The sequence below is a fragment of the Dermochelys coriacea genome, chromosome 4, assembly GCF_009764565.3.
Source record: "Dermochelys coriacea isolate rDerCor1 chromosome 4, rDerCor1.pri.v4, whole genome shotgun sequence".
Taxonomy (NCBI): Eukaryota; Metazoa; Chordata; order Testudines; family Dermochelyidae; genus Dermochelys; species Dermochelys coriacea.
The window spans coordinates 34785815-34807025 of record NC_050071.1 but is presented as its reverse complement, the minus strand read 5'-3'; the positions used below and the strand labels follow the sequence as shown (position 1 = coordinate 34807025).

The 21211-nt window shown below is 40.7% G+C and overlaps 1 protein-coding gene across 2 annotated transcripts; it reads left to right on the top strand.

The window, feature by feature from the left end:
* Positions 1–481: 481 nt before the first annotated feature.
* PITX2 (paired like homeodomain 2) lies at positions 482–19365 on the top strand. Of its 2 annotated transcripts, XM_038399757.2 has the most exons (5): positions 482–706; positions 4312–4367; positions 4752–4892; positions 15599–15804; positions 17945–19365. In XM_038399757.2, the coding sequence occupies exons 2-5, from the start codon at positions 4322–4324 to the stop codon at positions 18506–18508; spliced, it is 957 nt and encodes a 318-aa protein (XP_038255685.1). In that variant the 5' UTR covers positions 482–706; positions 4312–4321; the 3' UTR covers positions 18509–19365. The 2 variants fall into 2 exon arrangements, with proteins under 2 accessions (XP_038255685.1, XP_038255684.1); XM_038399756.2 differs by lacking the exons at positions 482–706; positions 4312–4367; positions 4752–4892 and adding an exon at positions 13954–14710.
* The last annotated feature ends 1846 nt before the right edge of the window (positions 19366–21211 follow it).

The following is a 21211-nucleotide window of genomic DNA, read 5'->3' as shown; positions in this document are numbered from 1 at the left end:
ACACACTTTCAGGTTTTTTTCTCAGAATTTCTATTGCTCTTCATCCTTTCCTGCCTCATCATTCCGATTTTCGCGTGTGTGTGTAACATATTAATGCTAATATACCATAGAGGTAATGTAGATCCTACTCTTAATTGCCCTGCCTTCACCCTGGTTTCTTATTGGTGTCTGTCTCTGTTCTGCTGCCTGACTCTATTTTATTATCTCCCTTCTTCCCGCTTCTCTTGTCTATGTATCCCTCTGCCTGGCTCTTTCTTTGCAGATTTTACCCCCCCCCCCTTTTTTTTCCCCCCGCGCAGTTCGCCTCTGTCTATCGCTGTCTCTGCCTCCCCTTCCCCAGCAAATCCACTGCCCCTGCACTCCCCCTCTGCTCTGCTCCTCGCCGGAGTTAGTTTGGTGGAATCTCTGCTGACGTCACGTCGCTCCCAATGCAGAGAGGGGGCGAGAGAGAGGGAGCCGGAGAGTAAAAGAAAGAGCGAGTCAGACACAGGAAGATCTCCGATCCCACAGCGAATACACTAGCCCCCCGCTTCCTCCCCCCCCCCCCAGCCCCAACCCCCTCCACGGAACCCTGCGCTCTTGTTTGGATCCTTTATTACTTCTGCCCCTGCGTTGCTGGCGCTGCAGTCAAGCCAGCCCCCAGGATTTGCTAAATCTCGAGGAGGAGAAGAAAGAATAACGGGGTGGAAAGCTCAACTAGTAGCCGGTAAGTGGAGGCCCATCCTTCCCCGGGATGTGAGATAATGCGAGTCTGAGAATTGGTTCCACTTTGCGGGGATCTTCCCGCTAGGTGATTTGTGTGACTCTCTGATGTCTCTTTTCGCTAGCGAGGGCCGTGCCAAACAGACACCGAGTCGAGCCGTTCTGGGGACTTTACACTGGTTTTCAGTCCTGGCAATAATGATCTATGGGGGCAGTTCAATGGCAATCGAGAGGATCGTGAGTTGTCTCGGAAAACGGTGGCATCTCCCTGAACCCTCCTCTACCTACTTCACGTTAATACTCTGGAGGGATTGGCGTTCAAGAGATAAAAGGAGTCAAGTCACTGAGGGTGGAGTTGTTGTTGTTTTTTTTTTTTTTTTAAGGCTTCTAATGTTTTGCCTAGGAAAAAAAAATCCAGCTATTAAATGAGGCCTTGAGAATACTACCTGCGAGACAGGCCCTTTTGCAGAAGAGAGTTTTATTTAGGTCAGCTCGAATTGGTCACAATTTTAAATTGTGTCTTTCTAAAAAATGCTTTAAAATTAGTGCGATTTGTTAATTTTTTTTACTGTTAATTAGTTAGATTATTAATTGTACGTTATTTGTGGAGGGAAAATATTGTCTCGATTACATTCCTCACAGTGCTTTTTTCCCTCTCCCCCTCCAAAATAAAACGAAAATGGTGTGGATCGCTTCCTCTCTAACTATGCGCATCTTAATTTCTTTCCTAAAGGCAGCATTACAGAACATAATTTTTTAAATTAAGGATATAATTTACTGTAAGGAAATTTAAATTAAGTTAGGAAAAGAAGTCACCTAAAGCTTTAAGATTTTTACCTAATTTCAGACAATTGCGTATCTGGGAAGTAAAAGAGTGTTATGCACAAAGGAATTGCATATGCTTTACATGAGAAAGTGTAATGTGTGTGCCGATAAATTAATAGCCTTACGTGTAGCCTCCAAGAAATATTAATACAATAGAATTAATCTAAATCGTTGTCCTGTGTTCACTAGATTGTAACTAGTAAGGCTTGTTTGTATTTTCAATATAAGGAAACATCCTTTATTTACTCAAGTAACCCTTACTCACGAGAGCAGTCACTGGGACTAACAACGGATTACTCGGATGAATAAAGATTACAGGATTAGTCTTTAAATTAAGCACCGATTTCGTTTATGAACCACCTACAATAACATCTACCATATTACAAAAACTACTAACTCCAAATTATGACTGGTGGTTCTGTGATACTAAAATGTTTTGCAAGATATTTGCCAGGGCCTCGGATTAATTTGTTTCTAAAATAACATCAGTGTGTAAAATCACCTGATATTGCTTATTACTAGGTCAACTGTAGTTTAAGTGCTTGGAGCAGATTATTAATTAACTGAATTTCCTCAGCAATCCAAGAAAAGAAAATACTTCAACAGTCTATGAATTTGCTATTTGTTTCATTTATAAAAATAATTAAATAGTTTGAAAGTGACAAAGTGGACAGGAGAAATTAAAATAAAAAACAAAGGGGAGAGCAGCCCCCTACTAAATGATTCAGCATTTTCATTTCTGTAGTCAACAGAAAATTGCCTCTTCTTTATGCCTATTCCCTTGTTGAGATGTTCTTATAAAAATTAAAGAGAGAAATAAAGATCAGCGGTGTAATTGGGATTTGAGCGGCTGAAACCAGGAGAGTAATAATCCTGTCTAACAAGATATATTCATCCCAGAACAGCAGCATTGAGGTGAGAGTAAAACTTCCCATTCCGGAAAAAAAAAAGTTGTGCGTCTCAATTTGTTAGATAAATTAGCCATCAAGGAAAGCGAAGAGGCAAGGCAACTGAATTTGTCATGCAAGGCTTGTCTTGACAGAACCGGTTTAAGGACTATCAGAGAGGAATTAAGGTTTTCTTAATTGCCTTCCCCAAAAATTTAGCCACAGCTCATATAGTAGGCCCAGTTATTGGAAGGAGATTTAATACAGATCAGAGTTCTTCCTAAATCCTTTTTTGGCTTTGAATATCAATTCCTGTGTCGTAATACGACTCAGAAATGTCCTGAGAAACATACCTTGACTTTTTTTAAAAAAAATTCTCACTTCCTAGGAGAAAATCCGTGTTATTTACAGAGCTGCAGACTGCGTTGGAAAATGTGACTGTTGGTTGGTTCAGCCATACTCATGTCGATTATTAATTATTATTATTATTATTATTAATAATTATTATTTTGTTATTGTATTATTATTTATTTCATCAAAATGTTTGTAAACTCCAGTCTGCGGCATTTTAGGCACTAGCTAATACTGCACCCAGTTCAGACACTAAAAGAAGAAGAAGAAGAAGAAGAAGAAGAAAGAGAAGAAGAAGAAGAAGAAGAAGAAACGAAAGAAAAGATTACCGAAAATGATGGTGACATGCAATTTTCCCAGAAATTATCATAAGTAAACATTTGAAGCCTGGACTAATAAAATCCCATCTGTGTTACTTCATATCGAGTTAGCAGAGAGCTGTGATAATGAATTTTGTAATATCTCACGAACAGACATCTCAATCAGGCACTAATCCTGTGATTTTACTGCAGAATCACTAAATCTGGAGCAGCCAAACTGCTGCTCTTTGACACAGGGATAGTGAAGGCGCACCTCCTGCCGCGATCAGCGAGGGCTCCCAGGCTGGGGATCCTAAACTGTCACAGACCGGGTTCCCACTGCCTGGCCAGCTAGATTAGAAAGCGGACGCTCAGGGCTCTCATTGTCAGGTTTACACAGAACAGGGAAGCAGCACGAGTAATCAGCGGCGTATCCTTAATGAATACAAACGATTTTCTCCCTAGGATACACTGCTGCAATCTGCTTGTGCTATAGTTTACCTCCTCTGAACTACAGCTATTCCATTGGTGCTTGGTTTACTATTGAACCTCGCTGAACAGACAGCAGACCACAATGGGGTATGAGGGTTTCCTAGACCAAAGGAGGCCGTGGTAGCCTTTAGAAGGTAATACAGAAAAAGATACAATGAAATGAAATTAAGCCTAGCTCAGGGTTGTATTACCCCTTAGTAACCTTACATGATTTTAAAGTAGATGATTATTTAAAAGTGCGAAGCGTAGGAAGCCCCTTTTGTACTACTTATAGGAAAGCTAAATCTACAGCATCAACTGTGATGACAGTCTAATTTAAACTCAGTTGTACAAAGAAAAAATGACATGTATTCTATCATCTGAGAAAATTATGAATCCATAAACAACAGGATTAAAATGTGCTAAGGAAAAGTTTGGTTGCAAAGTTTTAAAATATTAGATAAGTGCCTACCAAAGTCCGTTCGCCATTCACCAATAAACAATGCGACTCTTCAAAGGGAGTAAAGGCAGAAATGTTTGATCGCCTTGATCACTGTGATCGTTATTACTGCCTTTTAATACCAGTGTGTCCCTTTCTGAGCGAAAAGTAGGTGAACTTGATTCTGATTTTTTTAAAATGTATTTTGTAAAAATCGTTACGAAAATATGTGAGCAACATGCTGCACACTGACTACTACAGCACGTCTCCTCTGAGGTTTAATTTTTCTTAAGTAAGCGTTTTTAAAATAAAATCCAATACATTTGATGTTTTACAGATAACGGGTGATGGAGTCCAACTGTCGTAAGCTAGTATCGGCTTGTGTTCAATTAGGTAAGAAAAATATTTCCGATCGATTCATATGAAATTCTTTATGTGTGCAGAAGAGTAGTTTATTCGAATGTAAATGTTTGTGTATTATCCGTGAGAGAGAGCGAGAGCGCGCAAAATATGCACGCATATTTTAATAATCACATATTACATTTACAAATAGTGATGTGCCGATTGACCAAATACTATTTTCTCTCTACGCAGAGAGCGGATACTTTAATGGTCAACAAAATGGAAGAGCAATATTTTCTGGACTTTTAAATGATTTGAACTGCGGTGAAATTCACGCGGACTGTAATGTTCACAATGATGGTGATTTGGCAGAGTTCTACGTTTGACAACCTCTCCTCTCTGTCTGTCTGTCTCTCTCTCGTCCTCTCTCTCTAGTAGGGGCGCAACCTTCTACAGTTGAATGTCTTTTCTCCAAAGACTCTGATATTAAAAAGGGGGAATTCAGTGACCTTCCAGAGAGCAGGAAAGAGGCAACCAGCAGCAAGCTCTTCGGGAGGCAGCATCCCAGCGCCAACGGTAAGCGAGAGCCCTCCCCCCCCAGACCGCCTCCCTTCAGTCCCACTCACCTTCCTATCACTCGTGAGTGAGAGAAGGGGGAGAGAGAGTCCAATGTGTTGGACGCTTAATTGTTCCCTCTTTATTTATTCCTCTTTTTAAAAAAAAAAAAAAAAGTAAAAGGGCTTGTCTCAGGTGTGCAGTGACCTGTCCTGGTAGGATTCTGGCGCAAGTGTGTGGTTGTTATTTGGATAGGGACTTGCAGAGGAAGTTTTCCCAGACTCCTTTTCTCAGCATCCTTTCTCGTCTCTCTAGCTCTGTGTTTGGGAAGGAGGCCGGTCCTGAGCTAAAACGTGGTCCAACAGCGACCTCTGCTGCTGTACATCTGCGCCGTCTGCACAGAGAAGCACACAAACGGGGGAAACTGGACAATGCTGCCACTTGCCAAAAAGTAACTGGGTCCAGGTTTTTTTTGCTGCGGGGCGTGCAACTCAATTAAAAATGGATATCTCGGCGACGTTCTTTCCCCGTGCAAAGAGCAGCGTGCAACGTTGTGAATAACAACTTTCAGGGCCCAGCTCGTGCGCTTCTTCTTTCTTTCTTTTTTTTTTTTGCTAAGGCAACACTTCCACGGAGTTCAAAAGGGGGAGGGGAGAGGGGTTGCCTGAGAAAGGAGTGCAGGCGGGATCTGTCGAGTGGACTGTCTGGATGTATCCTCATCCTTTTGATGCGACCCTTTCATACTCTTTCACTGCACATTTTTGCTCTGCTTTAAAACGTTCTCTTTGTGCACCTAATCGGAAGTGTCTGCGTCAGTATTTTTTTTAATTAAAGTTCACAATAAAAATTTTTGCTAAAAGTTCAAAATAAGAATAATTTTTGGTAACTATCTGCGCTAAACATCGGAAATGGCTTTTTTCTTTAAAAAAATAATAATAATAAAGAGGCACAGGAAACTGTTTAGCTTCCACTGATAGGAGGGTCTCTCCACTCCCTTTTTGATTCAAGTTTAGTGGCTTCTAATATGTGAATACAAAATGTAATAAAGAAAAACATCAATGCAACATATTACAAAGAAGAAAACAATCTATCTAGTTCACGTTCCTATTTAATTCAAGAGAAGCATAATTTTGTTTAAATAAAATATATTAAAGTGAATAAATAGTACAGGAAACTGGACTGCACCAAGAATGTAAATAGTCCTGGTCTTGTGGTTAAACACTTACTTGTAAGAATATAGTATTAACCCAATTTGGCTAAATAGCTTAATATTTCTCAGATAACATCCAGTGATTTGCAATTGTTCGTTCCACCCTTTCCCGTTTGGAAGTTTTGATCACTGTTTGACAGCTCCTTTTAAAAATAAATGATTAGACCAGAGAATGGTTAAAAATCAAGCTTAGAGACAATTCCAAACCCTAAAGTATTATGACCCAATAATTTGTCATCCCGAAAAAATACATGATATTAAATTTTGCACAAATAAGGTTTATCAATGTTTGCACTTTTTAATCCACAAGTAATAGCTGTTAAATAATGTGGAGAGGAAGGGTGACATTGGTTTATATATGGTTTGAGAATAACAAAGGCCTTTTTACCCTTCACCTTTTTTCCCCCAATGAACAGGTGGTCTTAATCAAAGACTACAGCAGGAGCTAATGGGAAAGTGGGGACCTTTCTGCTATAATAAATTTATGAGTCCTTACAAGCCAGTTTTATTCTTCTAAGTATTTATAAAAGTAATATCCACATATGCTCTATGACATGTAGTTTTACTTCCTTTGCTGAGAAACAAATGGTTATGTTCTTAACCATTAATTATGAGTTCCGGATATTGTATTACATGTAAAATTTCCTGCCTAGTGCAATATCGATAAGTCCATTTTTTACCCTTCACACTGAAGGGGAAATTGCTATCCAAACATATTAATACCATTAATAAATATACCTCTGTGTTGAAGTAATGCTGAAAAACCTTGAGTTTGTTGGCAATTTTTTGGAATTTTTAAATGGTAATATTTCATGAATTTGTTCTATATAGAGCTATGTATAAATGCAGACCGTTTTGTTGAAACCTAATGAATAATTATAATCCCGGAATGTCCTCAGTTGTTAGGATGATTTATTTGAAAGTAATACAAACAGTATATTTCCTTATTTACTTTAAATTATTTTGTTTTCTTTTTCTGTTTTAATCTTTTAATCCACTTTGTTTTTGTATCGCGTGGTTAGAAGGAATGCAACGATTTCATCTTTTATGTCATTTACTTCTGACAAATCTTTCCCCTTCTGTCAAGGCTTTTAAGTTGCTGTGTTAGAAAGTCAGGTATCAGAGACACAAACAATTATTCTTTAGGAGCATATCCCGCCATAGTTCCTTTTGTCAAATACAGTGGGGGTCACTGTGACTTGGAGAAAAAAAAAATATGTAAGAAGTGGAAATCAGAGGAAGAGAGCTTACAAAATACAAAGGATTGTTGAGTTTCTGCAAGTCCTGAACATTTTCATAGCTCAGCAGAAAATAAAGGCTTTATTAGAATAAATGGGAATGTCATATTAATATCTACATGAAATATTCTTGCTACAATAATTTCAAATGCAAATTTACTATCTTATATTTAGCCATAAAATGAAATTTAGGAAAAGTGTTTCTTAGTACAAACCACATAAAACTACTTACACTGTGTAGTGGGGGAGCGGGTCAGGAGGGATTCACATTTTATAAGTACTGTTTATTATTATTTTATTTTAACTTTCTGTGCAGTGCCCCTGGCCTTTTTGATAGGGCATGCTGAGTATATGCAATTATTATATCTTTTTGTAAATTCCACATTAGAAATCATGTTATGTAATTAATAACCCAGTCATGGAATAGTAGGCTCATAATATATAATGTTGAAATAACATATTGCCTTATTCCATCTCTCTCAACATCGCAAATTGATTATTTCAACTTGTTAAACTAATTATTTGCGGCTGAATATTCAGTAATTTAACATCACTTTTAGAAAAGCCCCCACTCATTCAGCTTTATGTACATATTCCCCTGCAAAGTTAGGTACTTTAAAGAAGACATTTATCACTTATTTTTACAAAAGTTAAAAGCTAACTATGCAAGTTTGGTAACCCTCTGTCGCCCCTCCACTCATAGTCTAGTTTCTTATAAGAACCCAATATCAACAGTTACCCTAGAGTAGGTGTGTAAGTGGAGAGAGAGAGAGATTCAACCGGATCCCAGCCTAACTGAAAATCTCTGTATCCTATCAGTTCAGCGAGATACAAATTTCCCTGGCACAGCCAGTGCAGATATTGTGGAAAAGCCACATGAGTCCACCAAAATGTCACCGTAGCTAAGTATGCATGCCAGGAAGTACAGTGTGCTGCTTGAACAGTGTCATACCAAAATGTAATTTAGGATGGCAACCATGTTCAAAAAGGGGTAGAGAAACCATTGGCATTTGGCTTCCTAACAGCAGCCTGGTCAGTTGGAGGAAATCAGAGAAAATAACCTCGAGAAGAAAGAAAGAGGGAAACCTGAAGAAAGAAAGGCCCGAGTAAGATAAGAGAAAAGAAACTGGCCTGGGAAAGAAAGAGAGTCCTAAGAGCAAAGAAGGGCCTAGGACTAAGAGAGAGACTGGGAGCTGAACAGTGAAGGTGGGAGCCTTTGAAGGAAAAGAAACGCGGTTTCCCGTTTCTAAATCAGCAACACACTCTGGTCTTACACTACATTTCAGTGTTTCCGCAATTGATTGGGACTGATTCTCTCTCCAGGGGCAATGCGATTATAGCAGTTACTACCCCAAATTTTAGTTTCCCTTCAAATATTCTCTGCAAAATGAAAATTAAAAGTTACTTATTGTTCCTTTGATTTTTTTTTCCGTCCTCGTCTGACAATAATAGATGCAGCAGTTGTTAGACTGACCCCAGGGAAAGCTAAATGTATAACGAAAGCTTATTCGTGAGGAGGAATATACTAATGGAACAATCTGATGTCTTCTTAATCCTATGTAAAAAGCTTTGTCGTCTTCCTAATATTGACTGAATGGGTAATTAATGGCTCTTCATCTAGGAGAATACCCGGTAATCCAAGATAGGCGAAAGACAACAAGCCAAAGGTAAAAGACAACAGGACTAGCTGGAGACTCTACATAAGAACCAATTTATCTATTTAGGAGAGTATTACGTCTAGAAACAATGATCTTATAGTAGATGAAGGCAAAAGTGAGAAAATAAATACCTGCAGTATGTCTTGCAAACACAGCAATATCCAGTTAAGCAGGTCAGCTGAGCTCCTGTTTCAAGATCTCGCTCTCTCTTTCCCTCTCTCTTTCTCTCATTCAGAGATCAATTTAAATATGTGCAGAATTTGTAGGGTTCTGGGCACTGGCCCGTTGAAGTTGGACTAAGGCCTCCCCCCTCCCCCGTCCGCCTAACGGTTACAAATGATCAGGAAACATAGGATTTACCATAATGGATCAGACCAGTGGTCTGATATCTATTCCGGTATCCTGTCCTCACAGTGGATCGCACTAGCTGTTTCAGTGGAAAGTGCAAGAAACCTTGCAGAAGGAAATCTGCCCACAATCAAAGGAGTTGGGTTTTTGTTTTGCTTCTTTGTTTGTTTTCCCCCTTCTGAAATCCCTATTCCACAGAGGCTGTGAGGATCTGGAATCTAAAGAGAACCAATGATTCTACCAGAATTAAAAAATAAAACAACTTCTGACATTTTAATTTAAACCTTTAGCAATAATGTATTACTTGGGTTACTACAATTAGGTTGGGTTTTTTTTCTTGTCAGCTGACAGCTTTTAAAATACTATTTCGCTAGGGAATAAAAACTTCATATCAGATTAAAGGTGGGTATTTTTGGATTTATCTGATTTATGGTCACCATGACAACTAATGCCGAATATTAGCTACCCTCCTGGCTGGCGGGGGCGGGCGAGGGGGAGAGGACAGGGGGCGAAGCAATGGTGGAGTTTTAATCACAGTATTGTAAATAAGTGAGTGCAGCCTTCCCTTCTGACTATACCAGAATATGTCTCTATTCCTACTTCCCCCCACTCCAACCCTCCACTACACACATGTTCAGGTAGAAATGGGCCTAAAATAGCCCATTAGGTTCCCGGAGATGCTTCATAACTGAGACCATTCTATTCAAATTCTTTAGGACGGTTCTATATTTAAAAAAATCTCTCGTGATTCTTAACATAATCCAGATTTTTACAAGGGGAGGGGACCCATTTGATCTATTATCTAGAACCCAGATAGGAGAAGAAAGAGTTGGAGCCAGTTAGAGCCACTAGAGCAAAGGAACCCAAAGGGAGTCCAGGGTTTGTCAAAAAAATCTTGACAGAGCTCAGGTTTTTTCTTCCATCAGCGCCTAATATTCAAACAACCAAGGGATTCTGCAAACTATAAATCGCCTAATCCTTCAACTCGGAATTTCAGTCACTAAAACTGCGTGCTGTGCAGTAGATAGAAAAGCATGGTTCTGCAGTCACTTACATGTGTAATTATTCTTGACATACTAATAGAAACAGGAAAGAGCTGACAATAAAGACGTCAAAGCAGGGTGGGGTGGGGTGGGCGCTTGTTCTTTGATTAAGAAGCTGGACCAGAATGTGGGAAGTGAGAGAGCCACTAAAGAGACAAACATACAGACAGAGTTTCCAATTTATAATCTTTTAAAAATGCCTATTAAAAACGAGTGTGGTTGGCCATGCATCCTCATATTTTTCCATTGTTAAAGTCCGTAGCTGAGTAGCTGTTGAGAACTGACAGTTTCTTTTCATTCTAAGCTAAAGAACAATCCCTAGGACTCTGTTGAAGGGCGTTTTCAAACGGGTTTGAACAGTAAAATCTAACAACTTTGGAACTAAATAAGACTAAAATGCATAATCGGTTGCTTAATACAGTGACAAAACAGCATGGCTCTATGTCAGATCCAAAAAAACCGCCAAACCATTTGTCTGGAAGAGGGGAAAAGAAACCGAATTCAATCTCTTATCTAAGAACATTAAATCCCCTCTCTGACTACGAGTTACACCGTGCATTTGCGCATATGGAGTCTTGTGTACAAATTTGACCAACGTTAAGCTTTATGACAGAGGCAAAAAGTCATAATGATTTATGACCAAACAAGTAAAAATTCAACATAGCATCCCATTACAGAGTAACCCACAAAGTGCATAATAAGTGCCTTGCAGTTTCCAAACCATACATATGTCTTTTCGTTAAATCCCAGGATCCCAGGAAAGGTTTGCATGTCTAAACTAAAAAGCCCCGTCTTCAAAAATATAAATGAAGAATAGCTCTTCACCCTTAACACACACACACACACACTTTGCCCGTACTCCACGTATAAAAGTGGAAGCCCTAGATAAAAATAGAAGCCTTGCAATCTTTTTCCTCCAACCCCTCTCCCAGATCGCTTCTGTTCTTTAACCAGAGAGAGATTTATTCCATTACAAATCGTTTAAAGGTAATAAGGGTCTCATGTTTCTCTAATTTTCCCCGTTATTTGCAACATAATATTGAAATACAGATTTAGAAAATAACAATTGTTATATTAGCCTTGTCCACCCACCCATCTCCCGGGCTTCCTTTAAAATGCTGCTCAGACAGAACATATTTTGCTGAAGTTCTGAACCTACAAATCTAACGCGCAGGAATGTCCCAACCTTGCGTTTAAAATAATGACACTGGGAGGCATTGGTTTCGCCCTGATGGAGTCCTTTCATTAACAAGGGCTTCGGGGTTTATGAGTACAGGACAACAGTAGTACAGCGAGGTTAAGAAGAAACTGGAATATGATTAGTAAACAAATTGTGCAGAATGGAGCTGGATTCATATTGACTTAGTTATAGGTCATCTGCTGCCTGTGCAAAGGGAGGAAATATTTACTTTGCACATATACTTTATGATCTTGGGGGAATTAGAGGAAATTCAATAAGAAAACGGCTAGAATCATTTAAAAAACCCCTATTTAAAAGACTTAAGCAAATTAGAGTCTTATCAGATTAAAATCCACTACAAATGTAAGAGCATTGTCTCCATCGAAACGCTGTGGGGTCTGAGGAAAGAGATTCTTTGCCAAATCTCAGGGATAAAACACGTCATTTAAACACCAGATAATGAGCAGAATGTAAATTAATTTAACCTTCTTTACCAACAGGCTGCTAAAGTAATTTGTATAATTTAGCGATAAGTAAGACTGCAAGATATAATACTGAGAGAAAGAGCATCCACTAATAAGAAAGACCTGTCAAAAAATGAATAAAGGAAAGGGAATCTTGGAAGTTGTGTTGGCTTAAGAAAGTTCACATCTGTGGGAAACTCCCAGACATCTAGAATTGTGAAGAGTAATTATAAGTATCGGAACAATATTATTGCACATACATCTGCAGTGTCTGGATTAGTTCGTGCCGTTAAGTAGAACTCTTCCAATCAACAGGGGTGCTACTTAAAACCCCATGCTATGGCCCACTCCCGAGTCTATTGCAAATATTTGGGATAAGGTGTTTTCTTGCAACTAGGTTCAAAGGAGAAAAACGGATATGTTCAAATATATTTGCCTCTTGCTTTATCTGCGGGACAAGCCCATCTTCTGATTGAAGAACCTTCCAGTCATGTGGCAACATGGAAGGACACACAATCTCCACAATGTGAGATTTGCTGAAGAACTCCCCATATTACTATCTCACACCAACAACTACTGCAGTAATATAGCAGGACACGTAAACAAAATCAGAATGTAGGACGGAGATTAGGTCTTGGTTTGTGCTCTGAGACGCAGCCTATGGTAGGGTTTCATACTGCCGTCCATCACCGTAATATCTCGGCGTTAGCGGTGTCTGATTCATTGTAGTCACATTGTTGCTCTAGATTTCTCCGTTCTCTTTCCTTTAGATAATTTTAGTTTTACTTAGTAATTTGTTCAAGACGGGGGGGGGAAGAAATGGTCTCTAAAAATAAAAGGAATTTAGAAAATGTCCTTTTGATCGGTTGTTTGAAATCTCCTTGAAATAATGGATGGATTGCAAAAAAATGAAATGTTCGTGGTTTTATTTTCTTTGAAATTATCACAAGAAAATAAACAAGATAGTAAACGAAAAGTGAGAAATTTAAAGGTTTCCAAATACAGTGTAAGGATCAGCTAGAGAGAATCTCGTTTATTGCTTTCCAATACAATATAAAAGATTGCTATAATTCGAAAACTACCCATTTTTCGGCAAAAAAAATCCTTTAGTCAAACTGGTATAACGCTGTATAATTATCTATTTGATTTATTAATGGCTATTTACACTTGCGTGGTATTTTTAGTGTTGTCGTTTCTATCCAAGAAATCTGTAAAACGAGACTATAGTACTAAACACTTGCTAGGATCAGGCTTAAAAGAATGATTTCTCTTTGACAAGCTAGGTTTTGTTTGTTTGTACATCGGATTGATAAGGCGCCATTTGTCTTGTTCGCAGTTATAGACAAGCTGTTTAAGACTAGGGTAATATCCGTGCCAGTTTGGGTTGAAATTTTAAGATTAGTTCGGTTTTATTTGTTTCCTCTTCTTTCCCTCTGCAGCCTGCTTTTCAATGTAGAAAACTGTGAAGCCGGCAAAGTATGTTGTTTCCCCATATCCCTGTGGAATGGCAATCAGTGTTATTTATCACAATGCGTGGGTATATACAGACCTACTCCCCGACACACACATATGCCTTCACCCGCGTTTGGAATCACCTCCTTTAAATACCCAATCTCTTGCAATTTAGGCACGGCAGGTTTCACAAGCCTCTGGTCCCGCAGAGTGAATTACTTAGCCCAGCCCTGCTTCTCTGATAGGTCGCGGTTATGCTAGTCGGCCTTCCGCCTAGCGCTTCCTGATTGGTCCGGAGCGACATCATTCCTGCCCTGAGCCGCGGGTCCCGGGCGGGGGAGGGAAGGGGTCGGGTGACATCACTGCCCGGGGAAGGCCTCCTCTGGTTTTAAGATGTTGGGCAAACAGGGAAGCGGCTGAGCTGATCGGGTCCCTTGCTCGCCTGGGTGCTGCGTGTACATGTGTGCACGAGAGAGTGGCTGAGCTGGGGAGGGCTGCTGCTGCTGCCTTGGATATAATATCACCTACCTGCCCCTGTCACTCTGACACTTACTGACACTGCCATCGCCTTAGCGTGTCAGTCAGGAGACTTGGTTCCTATGGTTATTCATTATTATTAGGAATATTATTATTATTATAGAGTCGAATTTTCCTTCTTTTTAATCATCTTTTTTTTTTTTTTGCGTGCTGCCTTCACGCCACAAAGAAAACCCCGTGTGCCTCTGTGTGTATTTTCCTTGAGACTGTAGCTAAGGCTGGCTGGACTTGCACATTAGACTTCCTAGGGCTCTTTCAGTAGAAAAAGTAACAAGTTGCTTCTTGAACGCCGGCCGCCGCTGCTGCTTTTCTTTCTCCCACTGGACCAGGGAGCCATACAGGGAGTGGAGCCTGCACCTTCTGTAACGCTGCGCCTTGGAGAGGGGGTGCAGTGTCTATATATCTCTATATACATCGCTGTACGTGTATATATAGAGAGAGAGAGAGACATAGCGAGAAATATTTGGCTTTCTTTTGCCGATGAACTTCATGAAAGATCCCTTAAGCCTGGAGCGCCTGGGAGCCGGGAATAAACTGTGCTCCACTTCACCTTCCTCCTCCTCCTCTTCATCCTCTTGCCATCATCACCAGTCGCCGCTGGGCATGGCTTCAGCTGTAGCGCCGGGGCAGCCTCGCTCTTCCCTGGACTCCTCCAAACACCGGCTGGAGGTGCACACCATCTCGGACACCTCCAGCCCCGAGGCCGCAGGTAAGACAGAGTCCATCCCGGGGTGAGGCTACACCCACCCCCCGCCTTACAAAAGCCCCCTGGTAACATCTCCATCACCCTGTGCCCCAGCTCAGTCTCGCTGCCGACCCCCCCCCCCCCCCGCAGTCTCTTCCTATGTTCTCTTGAGTGAAGGAAGGTGAATTGGAGCCACACTGAGGTTCCTCTGAGTGTCTCTCCTGGCAGCAGAGCCCGGCTGATTGCCTTCGGTCTGTGTGTTCATTGGGAGCATAGGGAAAACCCTCCCCCCGTATAATGAATTGCTTCTGCAGGGACTCTCCGGCGGGTTTGCATTGGGATTCACTGCGGCTCCCATTTGGCTATGGATGCCCCAGCATCCCGCTGCGGAGAAAGGGAGAGGGTCCACAAGGCGAGAGCAAGGATATTCAACTGGGACAATTATTTAGTCAGATCCTCAGTGAACCTTAATGCGAGAGATACAACACGTGCAACGACTATGATTTACTTTGGTATTTGGAAGTGTATTTGAATCAAGGTCTGTTCATTACCTCCGTGAAATACTACGTGTGTGTTTATTATAAATACATATGTACGGACAAGGTAACGATATTTATCTGGATACATAACTATGTACATACAGATAAATATTCTATCTATATCTTCTAGCTGTATTTGTATCGTCTGTACGTAGTCTCTCTCTGTCATCTATAGAAATGGATGAATATATCGATCCAAACGGTAGAGTGTGTGTGTGTGTGGTGGTGGGGGGTGTATACACATACAGAGCTGTAAATATAAGGTTAACAAAATCCAATCAAATGAGCCTTCTCTCTGTAGGGCAATACTTGCCACCTTTTCTCGTAGCATTAAGGAGCAGCCTTTTGAACGCGGGGTGCCCTTATTTTACAGAGAAAGAGAAAGGCCAGCAGAGTAAAAACGAGGATGCCGGGGTTGAGGATCCCTCCAAGAAAAAGAGGCAACGACGGCAGAGGACTCATTTCACTAGCCAGCAGCTGCAAGAGCTGGAGGCCACTTTCCAGAGGAATCGCTACCCGGACATGTCCACCCGAGAAGAAATCGCCGTCTGGACCAACCTCACCGAAGCCAGAGTCAGGGTAGGTACAGACGCCGAAAGCCCGATGCTGCCTAGCGGTGGGGGAAGCGTTGGACCGAGTGCAGCTGCTTTCGATTTCAGTTTGCGTTCAAAACTTCAGAGCCTTTGCACAAAAGCATCAGGGAGCAAGACATTTATGTCAAAGCGAGACAGATTACGATCTCCCTTCTTGGAATATGGTGCATTGCACGTTTCGCCCTTACTGTGCAATGTGTTCTCTTCCTTTTGATCGAAATGCGAATGAAAACATTAGCCAAGAAAACAACTTGAAACAGGCTTCAACCTGTGCTGCCTCTAATGAGAAAAAGATACAACATACACAAGGGCTTTTATTTCCTCATAGGCATTCAGGACATGCCTTTCCTTGCATTTTCTCTTTCTTTTGGTTTCATAACTACCCTAGCGCTTCCCCCACCCTTTCCCTCTCAGATTTATGGTACTATCACAGTGCTAAAAATTATCAAGATTATGGGCCAAATCCTGATCCTATACAATCCCATTACTGTGAGGCCCTCGCTCAAAAATAGACCCCCAAAATGAATCTCGAGATCCTTGCTATTTTCAGATATGGTTCATGTATTGCTCTACTTGTACAAGGATACTATTAAAAATACAGTAAATAGAAAAAACATGTTTTATTTGTGGGAAAAGACTTTTTAGTCTTAAACGCTTTAGAATTAGAGTAGACCTGTAAAATAAATTAATAAAGGCCTCTGATTTAAATTAGAAACTAGCTTAATCTACAGAAATTTAGAAGTAAAAATATATTTTAATTAAAAATAGGCGAGCTGTAGACTTCAGTCTAAACTGAATAGTAGAAATATACAGTGAGTAATTAAGAAATATAAAAAAGGGAGAGGAAAAAATCAGGCTAAATGTGTTGTTGATTAATTCAAGCAGAATATAATTGCAAACTGTTTGAATCTGTCTAGTGTCAACCTCATTGCATTGTTATTTTAAAAAGTAGTCTCCTTCATTTAGGCTGTTTGTTGTTGAAAACAGTCACTTTGCATTCTTTGTCTGTGGTTAGTAAACTGGTGGGTAAAATATCGGATTATAAAATGTTAAGGTAATTTTAGCAACCATTTCACGCTCTATATTTTTATTCATGAGCTGCAATATAACTGATGGGTGTTTTGTGAAGATAGCTGGAGAAACATTTGCTGCTTTACGTTGACAATATTTTGTGAATGTGAGTGGGGCATGATATTGGTTTATAGCTGTGTGTAAAGCTGTGTCAAGGATTAATTGTACAGTTAGAGATTTGTAATGTAAAACATCGTTTGTGTAAACAAAGAGGAGCCCGGGAAGGCCTCTAGTACGCAAAATAACTTTGCAGGAGACTGGCTGACAAATCAGACACCAAGATGTGGATTGGAAAGATTTGCAGAAAGGCACACGTTTTCGCCATTGTCTGGAGGGAGGGACCTTAGCTCTCACTTAGCACGTTGTTAAAAGGCAAACTTTGCCAAAAAGCGGTAGAACACGTTTGTTTATAAGTGTTTGGGGGTTCTTGAAGATTAGCACACGGGGAGCTTGCAGTTTAAACAAGCTGCTGAGTCAAGATTTATTAGTATTTCCCCTCTATCTTTAATAGGAAATATATTTTTTTCTCCCCTGGCAAAACTCTGCAGGTTTTCTACGCGTTTTGCATTCGATTTGCAGTTCGTTTTGTTCGGTTTTTTTTCACTTAATGTCTCCCATTTGTAAAATGACAGGGAGCAAATGTGAACGCACTGTCTTTTGTGGAGCGAATGTGTGTTTCGGAATCACGAAAGAAAAACTCATTTGCAAAATGTGTGCTCTAAAACAAATATTTTATGTGATGATCTGCAGCTGATACAATCTGAATGTGATGGAACAAAAAATCGCTAACGTATATACTGCAGTTCCCGGAGAGTTTCTTTGGCGATTTTGCGAACTTCAGGGTGTTGTAGATTTGAATAACCATTTTAAATACAAACGTCTGTTAATAGTGAAAAATGCAATCCCGTTTTACACTGGTCAATTCTCTTGTCAGAAGAACGCGTTTTATCTTTTGTATTACCGGCACCGTTAGCAAAGTGCTGTAATTTTAGTTTTTGCATAACTACACCGCGCATGACCTTTCCCATTTATTTATTTATTTGTTTATTTTAAAGGTTTGGTTCAAGAACCGCAGAGCCAAATGGAGAAAGAGAGAAAGAAACCAGCAGGCTGAGCTTTGCAAAAATGGCTTTGGTCCACAATTTAACGGTCTAATGCAGCCCTACGATGATATGTACCCCGGCTATTCTTACAACAACTGGGCAGCCAAAGGCCTGACCTCTGCCTCCCTTTCCACCAAAAGCTTTCCTTTCTTCAACTCTATGAATGTCAACCCTCTGTCTTCTCAGAGCATGTTCTCCCCTCCAAATTCCATCTCCTCCATGAGTATGTCTTCAAGCATGGTGCCCTCTGCAGTCACTGGGGTCCCTGGTTCCAGCCTCAACAGCCTGAATAACTTGAACAACTTGAGCAATCCCTCTCTGAATTCTGCAGTGCCAACGCCAGCCTGTCCTTATGCTCCTCCAACACCTCCTTATGTTTATAGGGACACATGTAACTCTAGCTTGGCTAGTCTGAGACTTAAAGCCAAGCAGCACTCCAGCTTTGGATACGCCAGTGTTCAGAACCCAGCTTCCAACCTGAGCGCATGCCAATACGCTGTGGACAGACCCGTGTGAGATATTAAAGTATAAAATACTGAATGGGAATCCCTCCCCCTTCTCACAAAGACTGAGAATTATACTAGAAAGTAATGGGCACTATAGAGAAAGAGGAGGAAAGAAAGAAAAGGAGAGAAAAAACAGAGAGAAAATGAAACCACTGAAATAAGATAGTCCCTTTGTTTTCAAAGGACCTCCTGCAGATTCTGACATCTTTCACTAAGAGTATTTCCAACAGTTACAAGAACATATATATATATATTTACACACACACACACACACACACACATATATATATATATATGGACAAATGGTTGACTGGATATGATATGACATTTTAATGTTACTATAAGCTTGTTATTTTTTAAGTTTAGCATTGTTAACATAAAAATGACTGAAAGGATGTATATATATGGAAATGTCAAATTAATTTTATAAAAGCAGTTGTTAGTAATATCACAACAGTGTTTTTAAAGGTTAGGCTTTAAAATAAAGCATGTTACACAGAAGCGATTAGGATTTTTCGCTTGCGAGCAAGGGAATGTATATACTAAATGCAACACTGTATGTTTCTAACATATTATTATTAAAAACATTGTGTGAATATCAGTTTTAGAATAGTATCTCTGGTGGATGCAATGATGTTTCTGAAATTGCAATGTAAAACATGCCCTGTGTATAACATTTCGTACAATATTATTGTTTTACTTTTCAGCAAACATGAAAAAATGTGTTTTATTTCATGGGAGTAAAATATACAGCATACAGTTTTGTCTGGATTTTTTTTTATGAATTAACTGCTTAGCGGTAATTACTTCACACTGATCAACTGATAGATGACACTGGATCCCCTTCTTTGGAAACACGGTGCAGTAATTTTTACTGTAATACATATAAATTACAGTTCTACCCCAACAAAAAAAATCCTTACACTAAAGTTACATGCTAAATAAACTCTGGCCTTGGAACGATTGGCTTCTGCAAAGTAGACAGGATTCCACTATTCCCATGAATAGCTCAGCAGAAAATGGATCATTTGAGATTGCTGGACTCAAGCATTTCCAACAAAAAACAAAGTTGCTGCGTCCATGTAGGGAGTGAACGGCTCCCGCTGTGAAGGAAGCTTTTATTAAATACTAAAAGAAAGTTTGGCAACAAACACCTCCTAGTCAAATCCCACTGTCACCTTTTTTCTTAAGTAGAGAGATCTTTCATGTAATATTACATTTCTATTCCCAAATTCCTTTTCAGACATTAGCAGAAGCAAAGACCACTCCAAATAACCGCAACCTCTGAGAGCCCAAGAGGTTGAGAGGTTAGCGTGAAGTTTCCTGAGTCTTGTACTGCAATATGTAGTTGAGAGAAAAGGTCGTGCTCTCTGTGTTTTGTTTTAAATAATATTGACCCATTAATTCTAAACCTGCTTGTTCGTGAAATTATACAGGATTATAGTTTGCCATCTCCAGGACAATGAAGTAAATCAAGATGAATTACAGTTTGAACCTCCCATCCGATGACATGAGAAGGAGGAATGAATGTGTCCGAATGTTAAGAGTCTTGTGGGGAACGGGGACGGGGAAGAATGGAAGGTTGAGAGAGAACTTTTGGGATGGGGCTTTTGTTTTTTTTTAAAAAAAAAAATCAAGAATTAATTAAAATATAAAACGCTGATCAAACTGCAAAACATTCGGCGGCTTGCTGTGTAGGGGGCATAAACAGAGTAGCTGGGACCTAAGACGGGAAAGCCCTCGAGTGCCTGTCCCTGGAGAAGCTGAACCTGTGTGTGTTTGTGTGCGTTTCTTTGCGGCTGGGTGTGTTTTGGCTGCTGTAACTTTACCTATAGGCCGAGCAGACACTGCGCCTTTGTTCTGCACGGAATCGCTGCCACTTAAAAAGAGATCGCAGATAATGCCCCTGCTTTATGATCGGCGCTCGCTGCACATTAACTTTTCTGTCTTTATTTTTGGAGGAGTCGCGGCCAGACCTGCCGGCAGGGATCACGCGGCGGAGGGAGAGCAAACAAAAAACCCTTTGGACAACGGGTCACCTTCCCCTTGTATTCCTTGGCGGTGGGTGAGAGGCAGGGGCAGCCAGACGATTTGTTCAGTCTGCAGCGTCCTGACAGTTCAACGGGCCTGGGCAGGAGTTGGTTTAGCCTCCATAGTCACGAGTGGCTGGGGGAAGAAGCCAGGGGAATGGGATTCTGCTAAGAGTGACCCCCACCCCCAAGCAGGATAAGGGCGCGTAGTGTGTCTTGGGGGGGGAGGGCTCGGCGGGGGGAAGAGCAGGGCCACTTCTAGCTGTGTTAATTAATTAACCGGGTCAATGGATCCCCTAAAATGGGAGGCTGGGGTGGGGAGGGGTCCGTTTCCCCACCATCGTGGGGCTGGCCAGTGCAGCTCCCGGGACAGAGCCGGGGGAGCAGATGGCGCCTCTTTGGAGCCCAGAGGCAGACTGGCCACTCCGGACCCCAATTTTCCCCCTTTCCTCCCCAGGCCAAACCGGTTCCACAATCGATTTGCTGCGCCATGTCAACACTTAAATGCTGGTGAGTGCGAGGGGGAGTTGTTGGGTTTTTCCCACACCAGCGTCATGATTTCGGGGCTAGTGGCGTGTTAAAGTGCTAGAAACCCAACCCTTTTAAACTGATGGGTCGCACTGGAGCTCATAGTTTCCTGTGTAAGTGCTAAAACATGGCGAGTTCAGAGCCATGCTTATCTG

Excerpts from the sequence above, each read along its gene's own strand:
- PITX2 (XM_038399756.2), top strand. The coding sequence starts at position 14,482 with ATGAACTTCATGAAAGATCCCTTAAGCCTGGAGCGCCTGGGAGCCGGG. Across the intron at positions 14,711-15,598 it reads CTCCAGCCCCGAGGCCGCAG|AGAAAGAGAAAGGCCAGCAG; the intron begins GTAAGACAGAGT and ends CTTATTTTACAG. Across the intron at positions 15,805-17,944 it reads TCACCGAAGCCAGAGTCAGG|GTTTGGTTCAAGAACCGCAG; the intron begins GTAGGTACAGAC and ends TTTATTTTAAAG.